General features: G+C 39.1%; 1 protein-coding gene across 1 annotated transcript in view; it reads left to right on the plus strand.

The window, feature by feature from the left end:
* LOC119976524 (golgin subfamily A member 4-like) overlaps positions 1 to 14,758 on the plus strand; it is a 1,176,663-nt gene that overhangs the window by 230,801 nt on the left and 931,104 nt on the right. Inside the window, exons 36-38 of the mRNA XM_038817077.1 lie at positions 2,894 to 2,929; positions 5,608 to 5,634; positions 7,629 to 7,664. Coding sequence (XP_038673005.1) covers positions 2,894 to 2,929; positions 5,608 to 5,634; positions 7,629 to 7,664 — 99 coding nt within the window. The remainder of the gene's footprint in view (positions 1 to 2,893; positions 2,930 to 5,607; positions 5,635 to 7,628; positions 7,665 to 14,758) is intronic.

Below are 14,758 nucleotides of genomic sequence, written 5' to 3' on the forward strand. Positions count from 1 at the left end.
GATGAATTGTCGCAACTTGGAACCTCAAATGGTTGGGATATGGGTGAAGGGTCGAGCACAATTCCTTCACTTACAAAATATGAATATTGCCATTAGTGGGATGAACGACTGTTTCTCCCTGAGGTCGAAGCTGTTTATAGATTTCTTCGTAACGTATAGAAACGTCAGCTCCAGGAGGGGAGAGTCTTATGTTTCTTTCTTTGGATGACGAGGTCTTGAGTGTTATATCACATAACAAGTTAATAGGGCATGTAGACGGGGTTGTATATACGTAGGGTGTGCTATGTTATGTTATTCTATTGTTATATGACACGTTATTACATCCTGTCTCGTATGGTATGGATTTTTGAGTCTTGGTTCTGGATATATTTGAAAATACCTCGAATAAACTATCTTACACAAGTGAATTAATCAACAGAGAAGGAAGATACGTTTGCGTAAATTTAAAAAAAACCTCGACTTCAGTTCCTGTATCGTGTTGGTCCTTTGCGGTGCACATTATACTTGAAGTGAAAGCCATGTGTATGGAGAAGAATACATATAATTAAGTATAAAGGAAGGTATAATGTATAATGCGCTGGAAGGCGTTTCGTTCTGTTAAGAAGCTGACCCTGAATAGGCGGGGCGCTGCCATATATGGTGCACAGTTAACTGATTTTACATGGCAACGCCGCTCCCAATTGTTGGATGACAAATCAGCAGTCTCTATTTCTGCAGTATAAATTGTTGTTTACTTCACAGCTTGCCATTAGTCTGAATTGTGCAGTGGAGTACAAGGCGAAATATGTCAACAAAATGTTAATTTGTTACAACAATACTCGAGTTGTGATAGACCAAATTATTAAAGTTTTAAATATCTTCAGAAGGATTTCATACACGTAGAGAGAAATACAAGTTATCACTGTTGTATTTAATGCAGTGAAGGTGACGAAGGGATTGCATGGATGTCTTTAAATGCATGAATAGCTTTGAAACATGGATTTCAGTTGCAGAGAATGTAGTCACTAGATAAAGATTCGCAATGGATGAATCTTAAGGAAACAACAATTTAGATGTCGTGGTTGCCTGTAACGCAACTTTGTCTGTATAGGAATGCATTGCGGACGCATTGCCTAAAGGCAGGAAATTAAATATTAGGATTTATAATTGAAATTCCATATACCTCAATGAACAACATTTGTAAGACTATCGGGTAAAAGCAGGAAAGGGTATAATTAGACATATATTCCTAATAGTGCAGTCTGGTTCGATTGGTAAGACGATTGGTAAGACGATGTGAGGGCGTGAAATAGGATATCAAATGTAGATGATCGTTCACGTGCAGCTGAACTGTACATCATGCAGTCTACGATTCTTTACTGCTCCAAACCCGACATGTGGAAGGACGTCGTCTGATTGGACTTTCAAAAGTATTGAAAAGTTTGATTTCGTTGTTTTGACCTCATCCGCAGACCATACAAATCCGCGTTTCTCCATTGCAGAATTAGTGTTATGCTATTGGTATGGTGCGGCTGGATTCTCCGGTTCTTCAGTCGCGTGTTTCTCGAAGGCTCGTCATTCGTTGACGTCGGGATGCTTTGCTCCCTCTACTTGTCAAAGGGATTTCCCAATGAAGCCATCGTGGCTGCCGGGAAACCCATGGCCGGGTACGCTATCGGTGGAAACATCGAATCCCAACACTTTAGTAACTGCAAAATAACATCACTAATAATAATGAACGACTTGGACGTTAACGACTGTTCTTTCGTAGGCTCTTAATAATTACACGACATTAAACTGAATAATAAATTAATCTAACAGCATTAAAGGCATAAACAATTGTTATATTTTCCCAATGATATTATCTTACCAATCAGAGCTGAGTCCACAAAAGATCAGCCATGATCTAATTGAATGGCGGAGCAGGCTCGAGGGGCCAGATGGCCGACTCCTGCTCCTAGTTCTTATGTTCTTATGCTCTTATGTTCTTATAAGCAGCAGTAGAAAATCCATTGATTGTTAATAGAGTTTGAAGTAAGGATAACACGTGCATTTGAATCCACCATTTTCTATTCTTCTTTTTCCTATACACAAGGAAATTTAATTCTACACCATATTTGTAGCATTCGGCATATCACTCGGTTATGTTTAAAGCCATCCAATTGAAGTGTGCTGATTCATTGTACTCCAAACGCAAATTCAAAACTGCTATACCGTGTCAATTCATGCAGGTTTCTTAACTAGACAATGCATATATCACTATTACATACTTACACAAATGGATATATTCTGATCCGACAACTTCGAAATACAATGTGTTACACCGATATAAAATACATATCGTCAAATCAAAATGCGCTTAGAATCGAGAATAATTGATTGTTATGGCAGTTGAGCTTGAAAGGATCTATTAGTTTCGATTGAATAATACTGGGTTTGAAACCATTTCCTTGCGATATGTTAGCTGTACCAAAGCTTTACCTTGATGGTTAACGATTATCACCCAATGATGAGAATGTTACTGTTGAACGCTTTTCAATCGGCAGTTGCTCGGACATCTACTCAAGAGTATAACGGAATCGTATTCCCAATTTCACTAGCATAGAATGTGTTGTTAAGTTTGATCCTGCTCACATTAAGCACTTTTGTTTGTCAGAGTAGTATATATCTCCTTCATGGGAGCTCACAGAACTAGTAGGGAACAGTCGTCTGGAATGTCTGCTCTTCCCGTGTTTTTTCTGGCTGTTCAACTTGTAACAATATTTATGGCAAGTCTCACATTTTGCTTTTGATTTGTAGGATCGAAATATATTTATCGTTCTTGCATTTGCTCCAACTTTGAAAAATGTAGTCTTGTGATGGACAATATTATTTAATTTAGTCAAACTTGAACTGTTCAATTTACTTTTTGCAGAAATCGACAAGCTGAAGACAGATGTAAAGGATCAAGGTGTGGAAAAGTACAAAGACATTATCTTGCTAATCAATTCAATAACATATTCCAACCTGTCGCGTGAAAGATGTTCATTTATATTTGGATGTTCGCTTATAATTGTTTCTGGTTTAAATTGCTCAAATTTTAAGTTGCCGCATTTCAGAGACTACAGTTAATAATAGAGTGTTGCTAGTGAGAAACCGTCTGTATAAACTTGCAAATGAAGCCCTGGATAATGCATTGTGAAAATCATGAAGCCTGCTGATCAGAAAATTAGTTACTCAATTTGTTTGCAGGTTAGCAAAAAATGGTGTATACCGTCTTAGACTACTGGTAAACAGGAAGCCATATTGCCCATCGAAACAATTCAGGCTCTGCCTTGATCAACCCAGTCAGGTAAGCCTACCTATTTAATGCTCGTAGCCCTACAGGCGTATTTTGTTTCATATGACGATCCAAAATATTCCTTTAAATCCTGTCTACCACTGTCCTTGACCGGGATTTACCAACCATCATTATTCATTGTACAACGAAAAGACGCTTTTTGTCATCTATCCCCTCATTTATCAATAAATCTAACGCTACTTTCCCTTGACCTGTGTTATCAGTTAATCAGGGTGTTAGTTCCTCTTCTGAAGCTATAGACATTCTGCGTACATCTATCAGATATTTCCTCAATGCCATTTGCTGTAAATTGAATAACCATTGACATCGCCAAACTAACCGTGTTACTTTAAACTATCAGTGGAACCATCCTGGAATTCTATTTTGCACCATCTGATTTACTTTCATGGTGATACTTGTTCAAGTCTGTTGACCAGGCCTTGTTCCATCAATGTATTTGTGAATAAATATAGATATTTGGACGTTCAGTAGAATATGTTTTTGCTGTACACAATTCAGTTTTTATGACACTCAATGTCACATATGGGCGCCGGAATGTGGTGACTAGCGGCTTTTCACAGTAACTTTATTTGAAGCCTACGCGTGACAATAAGCGATTTTCATTTCATTTCATTTCCTTGTCTCACATATACATTCCCTCAATATATCTTGCAACCAGCAAATATCGATGCACATTCAACAAAACGTGCCGCTGGCGCTTGTAATTCCCTTTAGCCAGGTTGAAGTAAGTCTCATAAACCGGTTCTTATTTTGTCAAAACGGCTTTCCTCCCAGGTATCTGAATTACATTTAATTTACAGCTTGTCCGTCCATTCTGCTGGTCCACGTCCTCTTTAAATCGATTAATATCATATTCATGATTTAGTAGTACTCCAAGTCGCCATCGTGCGATGAAAAATAATTAATTCTGTGCATTAAAACTTTCAATCATTCCGGCCAATCATTTAGCCTCTCGTCTTCCAAGTAGCATTTCACCACCGCTCGCATTGATTTTGCTGAAATTAAGTAATTATTAAATTGGACATGAACCTTCCGGTTCCAGGAGCTACTGTTGCACTGGCAAACGTCTAACGATGTATTTTCTTTAAGGCTTTCTCAAATTATATTGAATTCCCTTCATCAAACTCCGTTGTTAATCCGCGAGCGAATGAAACAAGAATATGCAAACACAGATTGTCTTGTACTAAGTGCCAAGTTTAAATAAATAAAACCTCTCTGATTGTCTGTTGATTTCATCCAGAGAATTCTTTATACACACTTAGCCATAGCTAGCGTTAAATCCACTGATCTTTAGTAGCTGAAATGCTGAATGTCCCATTGGAAGTATACTTTACCCACCTCCTACTCCTTTGATAGCTCCCATGTTCTGCTGGGAATTTGAGGATTATGGCTCCAGTTCCTTAATCTCCACTCCGACTTCGTTTTGCAATTGTGTTTCCGGCGTCCTGTATCCTGCAGCGTCACCACTTTGAGTACAACCCACCTTTTCCAAATCCCGTCCTCTCTTTTCACCATCGAATGACGTTTATGCATTACGTATCGGCAGACAGGTTTTACTATGCCTCTGATTTATGAAGCACCAATTTGTTAAGTATACTTCTCTGATGTTTATTTTTTCTCAATACAGCCGATTATATATATATTTCGATGCGATGCACTGAAAGGGCAATTACGACCATGAGCCACTGCTTTGACACATGATTAGTCTTGTCCGGACCTTTAGGCCCTGCTCGACGTGCATCGGAAGGGTTTACAGGCCCATAAGCAATACGCTTGTCTACGTTATTGAACGTTGATGTCTTCACATTATTTCTGGCGTGGGATTCGAGCCTCAACCGGTTGGCTCAGAGATAGGGAGGTCAGCCATTGTACGACAAGGCCTCCGCAGATCCACTTAATGCCAGTGGAAAATTTTAAAGTTACTTTTCATGTTAATTGCCATTCCATTTTTATATTCTCTCTTTGCTAGTTTTCGCCTTGAATTACTGTTCCGCGCTGCGTTCATTTGACTTGCTTCAGGCTTGAATGATGCGCGCGTAATGCATCACGCATTGCCTCCCTCCCTCGTTTTCTTTGTCTGCCTACCACCGCAAGAGCCGTGGTCCTGGTCACTGTAACACTACCCCTTTCTTTGAAATATCTTTCAAGTAATGCCTTCGAGTATTGTGATTCCGAGCTTAGAGTTAGTTTAGGTAACGTTTGGGATGACTGTTCTTGATTATTCAGTTCTGTAAATTGATATGTTTCTCGAAATCAGTCATATAGGTATGTGCATTCTCACTCAACAGAAAAAATAGTCGAGGACAAGCAAAACGGTAAATAACTATTAACCAAATTATTTGATGCATTGGTTGTTCAGAATTGCTATTCTGTATGGAATTACGGCTGAGCACAATGGGAGATTGCAAACATTGATCATGCACCGTAACCCGGGTTTCACCTTGTCATGTTAGCGAATCAACTACACAAAATATGAAACGTCTTTGTTCTACTACTTCGACATTGAGGTTAATTTTCAAGATGATAAATTTATTCGCACCTGACGCATGTTTCATCTCTTATTTGTTTGTAAATTGAAGAAAAAAATATTAAAACGAATCAAGAGGAATAAACCATCATCGAATTAGAAAATGATCATTGCAAGATATGATATCTAACAAACTTTTGCGCTTGGCAAGATAATCGAATTATTTTCCCATGACTTTCAACTGCATTACTATCGTCGAACACTGCAAGGTGTATATGCAATGGTTTGCAATTTCTCCGTAAGAGGATCACAAATATAAATAGTCTGTTTAAAACAGCAGGTCAGAGTTTGGAATATCAATGTGAAGCACACGCTTCCTCAACAGCGAACAATATCTGCGATCGACGAGCCACAATTGAATTGTACTGAAGAAAATATATAGTCGAGAGGGAGGAGTTGTCCTTTGAGTCCTCAAAATCTACTCCAGTCCCATAAAGACTCATGTCATCAGTGCGTACCAGGGCAAGGAGGCTGCTTGGTCATTACCATGTGCACTATCCATGCCCTCGCCATCCGTCAGTGATGAATCATTACTCCTCCATTTTCGAACACCACCTACGGTGAGCGTGACAAGAGTTCAAAATGTACTTTGGTTGGAGCATACAATGGTCATCAGCAAGAGTGGCCTCCAGCTTGCCTCAAACACAATGTTCATGTTTCCTTTCAATTAAGCCATCGTGGAGCTCAACACATTCACTCTCCAATCCCATTACTGTCAAAGATTCTAGAGAGTTGTATCGCCCTATTCAGTTACCCGAGGCCTTGATTCCAATTGCAGTCACTTTCAACTCATCATTTGAGGTAATGTGTTTAATCCACGTTTGGCCCAAGGTTGTAGTCCAGTCAGTAGCTTCAGTAGAATGACTATGGAAGAATTGCAACAGAAATTCGGTCAGCAAGATAGGTAACTCCAAGTGTCGTTTCATTCTGTTGCCGAGGAAACGTTTTGTCGCTTTCCTGAAGCTCATGAGTATATTGAACGAAGGTGGGCTGGGTAGCGGAACATAATTCACCCATTGTATTTTTCTGTCTTCTGTACATCAATTAAGTAGTGGATTTTCCAAATCGTCATTTGAACCACAGTGGTTAATGTCATGCTGCGCATTTTTCCCGAGGGAACGGTGAGATGGGGGATATGAGGCTTCAGTTCGAGAGCGAGAATGATCTATTTCTGCATGTCCTTTGCTTCAGTCTTTCCTTCATAAAATGTGGAGGAAAGAGTTTTAGCTGAAGATTCGAATCTGCGATGCTGGGGACACTGGATGAGACTGCGATCAATGAGCCGCGGTGTCATTCTACCTGACGATCGGAAATAGTTTCAGTCATTTGTGCTGTTGTTAGCAACACTTCACCATTGAGTATTAGGATATTTGTGGTACTTAATTCTCCAGATTTCGTCATTCCGAGATGCGGCAGGATATTAAAGATTGCATTTGATACCCGATTCATTTATCTTGGTGTATTTGCTCTGGCTGTCGAACAATGCGTTTCCGTTTCACGTGCACAGGACATTAAGTTGTTTCTTCGTCAGGTTTACTCAGCATTGCTCAATGCAGAAACCAGTGTATGGATTGTAATATCCTTCTGAGATCGAACATGTTTCTCTTTGGTGCACTCTACTCAGACTGTACTGAAATGTAGTGACTACTTTACGGAAAACAGAATTAAAAGGAAAAACATTGAGGAAAAATATTACAGCAAAGTATGATAAGCGGAAGAAAGATCACTAATATGGACTGGAGTTACAATTTTGCTGAAACATTCATCCGATTTTCCTTTCAGCCTTGGATAAATTGAAAACCGATTGCGAAGCCATGGGTGAGAAAAAACAACGAAATTCAGACTGAAGTAATTACTCAGGGTAAAGAATCTACAATCACTGAAAATAAACTGCATTTTTCCTAGACGTAGAAGTCGCTTTAATTGTATTGTTAGACTAATTTGACAATTTCGTGAATGTATTATTAGGAACTGAGCACCCTTGTAAGATAATCTAAATTTAAAGTTGTCTCAGGAATTTATTTTTTGTGATTCAGTTGTGTACAATCCAATAATTTGCATGAAGGTTCTGAGTATAAGTGTAGCACATTGGCTGACGTTTCAAAGGGCATGGGGAACTAAGCTGTTACTAATACAAAACGAGTCAAGCTTCATAGGTAAATTAACTGCGTGGTCAAATATTTGGAATATTCAAAAGTGTGGGGCAGGTATGTTATCCACTCCATTAGGAAGAGAATAAAAAAACTAAATATTTAAATAGAGACAGACAACTGAAGGCTACCGCACAGAGGATCCAAGTCTTCGCACATGAAACACACATTTGTTAAACAAATGGATGCTGCGGTATGAAGTGACAAAAGTCCAACTCCTTTTCACAAACACCTCTATTTCACTTTAACAGACTCTGCACTAAACTCAATCATCACATCACCAGATCCAGAGTCCACCTGAAGCCCCTTTACATATCAGTGTCAATCATTGAACACTTAACATAAATGAGACAATCATTGAACACTTAACATAAACGAGACAACTAATTGCAATGTCTCTTAACCCATTACTTAACAGTCTCCCCTTCCTTGGAGAAAAGAAACAATTAGTTGAAAACAACATTTCAAGGAACTAAAATTTCAAGAAACTAAAACACACACCTGATTCCCCCCCCCCTTTTTTAAGTAGAAGAAAAAAAACATTCACAGAAACAGGCGCCCTTCATTCACAATATCTCAAAGTTTCTGTGAACTGGCCCCTCTTTTCGTAAAACAGTCTGAAAGTTGATAGCTACTGTCAACCCATTTAATTTTTGTTATTTCTCCTCTGTCCAACATATGCTATAAACTTGCGATGTCTATCCGTAACCTCTTTTCATTGCTACTTTTTGTAGAGTGCACATTTTCCCACAGGGATTTATTGTCAATGTGACAGTCAATAGGTATATTACCCAAATCCCCTAATCCCAAAATGTCTGTCAATATCTGACTTATATAAAAGGCCATATCCACCGCTTCCACTACGCTTAACATCTCAGCAGTGGAAGAGCTTTTGACCACTCTCCTTATTTTCTTTGTTTCCCACACAAGAGGGCAACATTTGCCATTGTTCCCCAAAAGGAAAATTATAAAACCTCCTGCGCTTGAAACGCCATCACATACATTTGCATAGGACACATCACTATAAACTATGAGTTTCAAATGCCTAGGATCACCTGAAACAGGGAACTTCAAAACACAAAACACACAAAAAGTGTTTGGCCAACACTTTATTTGCTCTTATTATGTCTTCCACTTTGGGATCATTCATCTTTGTACTCAACTCTAAAACATCAAAACTCACGTCTGGTCTAGTCTGTCTTCCTAACCAGTTCAGTTGCCCAATTAAACTTCGCATATGCTCTTTTTCTATCTCCGAAACCATTGCGTCTTTTTGTGAAACCCGGTCACGACTATTTGCTATTGGGCTGATGCTTTCCAGGTAAGATTGTTGATGTAAAGTTGACCCTAACTGAATCTGTCTGATTTCCAAACCAATATATTTAAATGCACCTGACGCCTGACTTCCAACCGTGAATTGTTTCCTCAAACCAGAGATTTCAATGGCTTCAAAATCACTAGTCCCACCCGACAAAAAATCATCAACATGCATCACGAAGATGCTAACAAGATTTCCTTTATAATGCCAGTAAAACATTGCAGGATCTGCTTTCAACTGGCAACAGCCTAACTTTAACAAGACTGACCTTACCGAAAAGTACCACACTCTAGATGCATCATCTAATCCATATACACATTTGTTCAACTTCCACAGTACCCCTTCTGTGTTAGATGCTTCTTTAGGAGGACGGAGAAAAATGTCTCACTGTGGCTGATGCCCCTGAAAAAAGGCAGCTTTTATATCTATAGATTTACATTCCCATGCCTTTGTGGCTAATAGAGCCAAGCCGATCTTTAAAATAACCCTTTCTGCTCCCGGTGAATCTACCCTTAAGTCCTGATCGTCTAAGTTTTCTTCAAATCCTCTTGCCACAAGCCTGGCCTTTGCCTTATAAATTCCATCTGGAAGAATCTTTTCTGTACAAATCCATCTGTGGGATAGAGCTTTTTGTCCCCTTTCCGGTACTTCCGTGTAGACCCCAAGTTCACTCCAACTATGCAATTCTTGCTGTTTAGCATCTTTGATAACTTTTTTATCTAAGTTATTTGAAGCCACCAAAATCTCACGTGCATGTGGGCTTCTACTTCTATTAATATTCGTAGTCTTACTCCTGTTCCGAGATCTTGATAAACTACATCCCCTTTCCTGCCTGGTATCTCGTTCTGTACTGCTACTCCTTGATCTTTCTCTTCTGTAGCCGGCTGTCCTTTCAATAGTTCTCGACCTTTTCCTGCGAACCTGTTCACTATCCGATGTACTATCTGAACTGGCACTGCGTTTCTGTGCTCTCCATTTTTGAAATTCGTTTTTCCAATCCATTGTCTTAACTTTCAACCAACGTTTATACTCTCCAGTGGCCTTCCCTGCTCTACTAATAACAATTGCATCCTTCCATTGACTAGACCCTTCAGGCAAGTATGTCTCTTTTGTACCAAACTTTGGCAGTTGCCCTTTCGGAAAAATAGCCTGATCTAATTTATCCGAAGTGTCGTGTTCATCTACAGAAACGCTGTCTATATCAGTTAACTGGTCCTCATAGTTCTGTAACACATGCATACCAGATGACTCTGGTTCCTCGTCATGTCCGTCTAAATTTGAAAATGTGCAATCGGTACCCATTATCCTTGATGAATGCACCCTAAAACGTTGATTACCATGTTGCAAAATAAATATTTTGCTATCTATGCCTATGATCTTCCCTGGGCCTTTCCATTAATTAGAATTGTCTCTCTTATAGTATACCATGTCTCCTTGCTGAAAAACGGCATCTGATGGCCGTACATTATGTCTTAAAGCTCTGCGAATTCTTTCAGGGACGTCTGCTTCCAAAAAAGCTTTCCTACTACTATGTAACGCGTTTAAATGTTCAGCAAAACCTGAGTTAATTGTAGTCCCTTCCCAAGCTGGAGGCTGGTCATCCAAAATGGAGGGAATTTTAGGATTTCTACCAAACACTAATTGATAAGGACTATAGGCCCCAACCATCTGTAATGAATTCTTTGCATGTACCGCCCATACTAAAGGAGAATTTAGCGTGAGGTTTGTATATTTTGCAAAATTTTCCGAAGCATGTCATCGTTAACAGCATGATCTCTTTCGCAGACACCATTACTCAACGGGATTTCTGCAGCCGTGTTCATAACTCTGATATTCATGTTTCCACACATATCTCTAAACTCATCATTTGCAAATTCTCCCCCATTGTCCGTAAATCATTTTGCTGTTGGACCCATTCCTGTCCTGATCCATTTTCCACAATTTTATCCAAAATTACTCTCTTTTCTTTACTTCGTACAATCGTTGATTGACTAAATATGGTTGCTAAATCTACAAAATGCAAAATAAATATGTTATTTGGTATATCCCAGATCTTAATGTCCATAGCCACAATGTCATAAAAATCCCTGGCCAAAGGTAGGGTTACTATCAGTCGTGCTGGTGTCCTCTGTACTTCCTGCAAACTTCACGGCGATCACTAACCTGTTTTAAAGCTTAGAATAGTCGTCATCCCTTACACCTGCATCCTTTAATAATTTTTTCAGCCTCCGAGGAGACGGATATGCAAATTCCCTATGCAGTTTTACTACAATAAACTTTTTACCAGCTAAAGTCGCATTATCAACTGCCATTAACACATCCTTAACCACTCTACTTGAAACATTATTTGTCAATAATGGAATACAATAATGTCCCAACTGTGTAAATTGTAAGTCCACCATCTTTCCAAAAACTTTTGTCTTATCCTGTTCCATATCCAGCTTCATGTGTGCTTTCTTCATCGATGGTCTGCTCAGAAGCAAAGGTATCTCAATTGGTACAACATCCGTGCTAATAAAATGATTCACTCCAGCAATATTGCAAGGGATCACCACTATTTTCAGCGACTTCAGAGTATTATCATCCCCAAACCTGAAACTTGTGGAACTTTTAAATTCCTTAACCTTGTTACGATTTTCAGGATCCAATGAGTCCAGATAACATTTTAACCCGTCAATCCCACACACAGTAGATGCGCAGCCACTGTCCAATACAGCACAGTTTAAAGATTCCGCAACCAACACCCTCATTACCGGCGTAAAACAGCTTGATAATAGGACAATGCCTTCTTTCCGGACACTATCTTTTTCCTCTTCTGACTCTTCCGTGTCATGTGTCGCTTCAAATACTCTCATAACGAGTTGGACAGTTGAAAGCATAATGGTATTGAGAGTCACATCGAAAACATCGATTTATCATGCCCTGTGCATTTCTGGGGTTCATCCTCCCATTGTCGGTTCTAACTGGGTTTCTGTCTTCATACTTTCATAGTCTTGAGGCCTGTTCGTAGCCATACGATTTCGCCATCTTGTTAGTAGTGTATCTTCAATATTCTGCCTTATTGCAGGCTGATCTATTTGGGCCATCAGAGCCATTGGAATTGAATGTTTCCCCACATTGGTTTTTAAAGCTGTTGTCATCTGTTCGAATACGGTATCGTTATCCGTAAACTGAACTCCTATCAAAATCAAGAGACTATCCATGTTACTCACTCTAGCACAGTCAAGTAATTTAAAGGCCAACACAGACTGTGGAAATTCCAGCCTGTGTTTCTGCAGCATTTTATAAAGTCTGCCAAATTCCATTATATCGTCTTCCATAGATAAATTCTCCATTTTCCGGAACATATCAAAATCCGACCATGCTTCATACGCACTTAACAAGTCATCTGTCTGACAAATCTTATCCATATAAAGTAATAAAGTCGCCAGACCTTCTTCTCAGTCTCACTCTTCCAACTCCAGCTTAGAAAACACTTTGTTTCGGATTTTACTGCCAATGGGAAAGAAAGAGCAAATGCCATAACTTGCTTTCTCTTTACTAAAGCAGTCACCATAGTCCACATAACTACCGCACTTCTCCATTGGTCGTATGATTCCCTTTCAGAAAATAAGGGAGGATAATCATATCCGGCCATCTTCGTCCTCGGTTCAGCATTATATCCCCTTTTTCACTCCTTGGTTCGATCTGGAAAAACTATCTTTCAACCCTTCACATTTACACAGCAACCGTCCTCTGCTATCATTTGTTAAACGAATGGATGCTGTGGTACGATGAGACAAAGGTCTACCTCCTTTTCACAAACACCTTTATTTCACTTTAACAGACTCTGCACTAAACTCAATCATCACATCACCAGACCCAGAGTCCACCTGTAGCCCCTTTACATATGAGTGTCAATCATTGAACACTTAACATTAATGAGACAATCATTGAACACTTCACATAAACGAGACAACTAATTGGAATGTCTCCTAACCCATTACTTAACAACATTGACACTTCAGCTCATTATGGAAGGAGATGTGATATTGGCCTATATTGCAAGGGTACTAGAGAATAAACCTCATAACATTTTCTGCACTATACAATGCAAAGTTTGGAGAATATCGAGAGCATTGTGTGTAGATTTAGTTTGCTTATTTAGGGGAGGACATAATTACATTGAGATAGTAAAGAACGCTTCAACTACTTGATTTATGAGTTGAAGCTGATGCCTTATGGAACTTGTTGTTGGGTTGCATCTATAATCACTGAAGGAAGCAAGAATGAAAGAAGTTCTTTGTAAAATATTTAAGCTTCTGAAAGAGGCTTGAAGGAAAGATGCTGAAATGATTCTTTCGCTCCTTGTAGAAATCGATGGCATGGATTCAGAATAAGGCGCTGCGTTTAAAAAGCAGTACGTATAGGACAGCAATGCATCCATTTGGAGAATTCATTCCCTCCGATCCACACCCGTTGTGTGGCGCCCGTGACTGTCTATACTTCAAAATGTTGCCCTCGACTTCTCGATTTAAATGAACGGTTCTTTCGCTGATACTTTCCAATGCCGAAATGATCTTTCATTTTCCTCTAAGTATTATTCCAAAACCTTTGCTCTTCCAATCCTAAACATGGCAACAATATGATGCATTATTGTTGCCCTTCCGGTTTGTTTCCTGAAAACCCATGATTATTCTTTCCTCCTCTCATCATGAAGTCAGTTAGGACGCAGCTTCACTCTGTTCGGCTTATTAAATTTCAGTTGCTTGTTTGGGTGTGATAAATTTTGCATCCTTCAATTTGGGCTTCTTCGATATTAATCAGTCATTACGACAGTGTACCGGAACGTCGCTTGCGCGGAAAACCTATGCTTTCTTATTAATTTATTCATTAGAAAATTGATTTAGTATGGGTTTTACGGCTGAATGCGCGTCCCACTATTTACCCTTTCCTTCTATTGAAGATTAACTGACCTTTCTCATGACTGAATATGTGGGGAACTGGACAGAAATCTTTCAGATCGGGTGGGTAGATTAGTAGACCCAAATCTGTGGAGTTGAAGCTAGCGCAGATAATATAAAAAAGTTGTTAAAGGAATAAATAAAGAAGTTCGCTGCAGAATGATAAATATACTAATCAGCAATGTTGGAAACTGAAGAAAAAACGAGAAGCCGAAATAAGATGAGGAGGAGGAATTTAACTCCCAGTATTTCATGAATTTTGCAATTCTGCAGCGCACAGTTGACAATTGTGATGTCATTTCCGAAACACAAGACCATGATCGGCTGATGTTTGAACGAAGGGAAGGTTAATGTTGAGGGAATATGTGGGAAATTGTTATCGATGCCAGTCCAATCTTTCCTGAACCTATTGAACTACAGTACAATTCAGAGTTCTTATTTATATTTATTATATACTTATATTTTAATTTCAAACCTTCAAAATTGAATTTCGTCTGAACA

The sequence above is a fragment of the Scyliorhinus canicula genome, chromosome 13 (genome assembly GCF_902713615.1).
Source record: "Scyliorhinus canicula chromosome 13, sScyCan1.1, whole genome shotgun sequence".
Taxonomy (NCBI): Eukaryota; Metazoa; Chordata; class Chondrichthyes; order Carcharhiniformes; family Scyliorhinidae; genus Scyliorhinus; species Scyliorhinus canicula.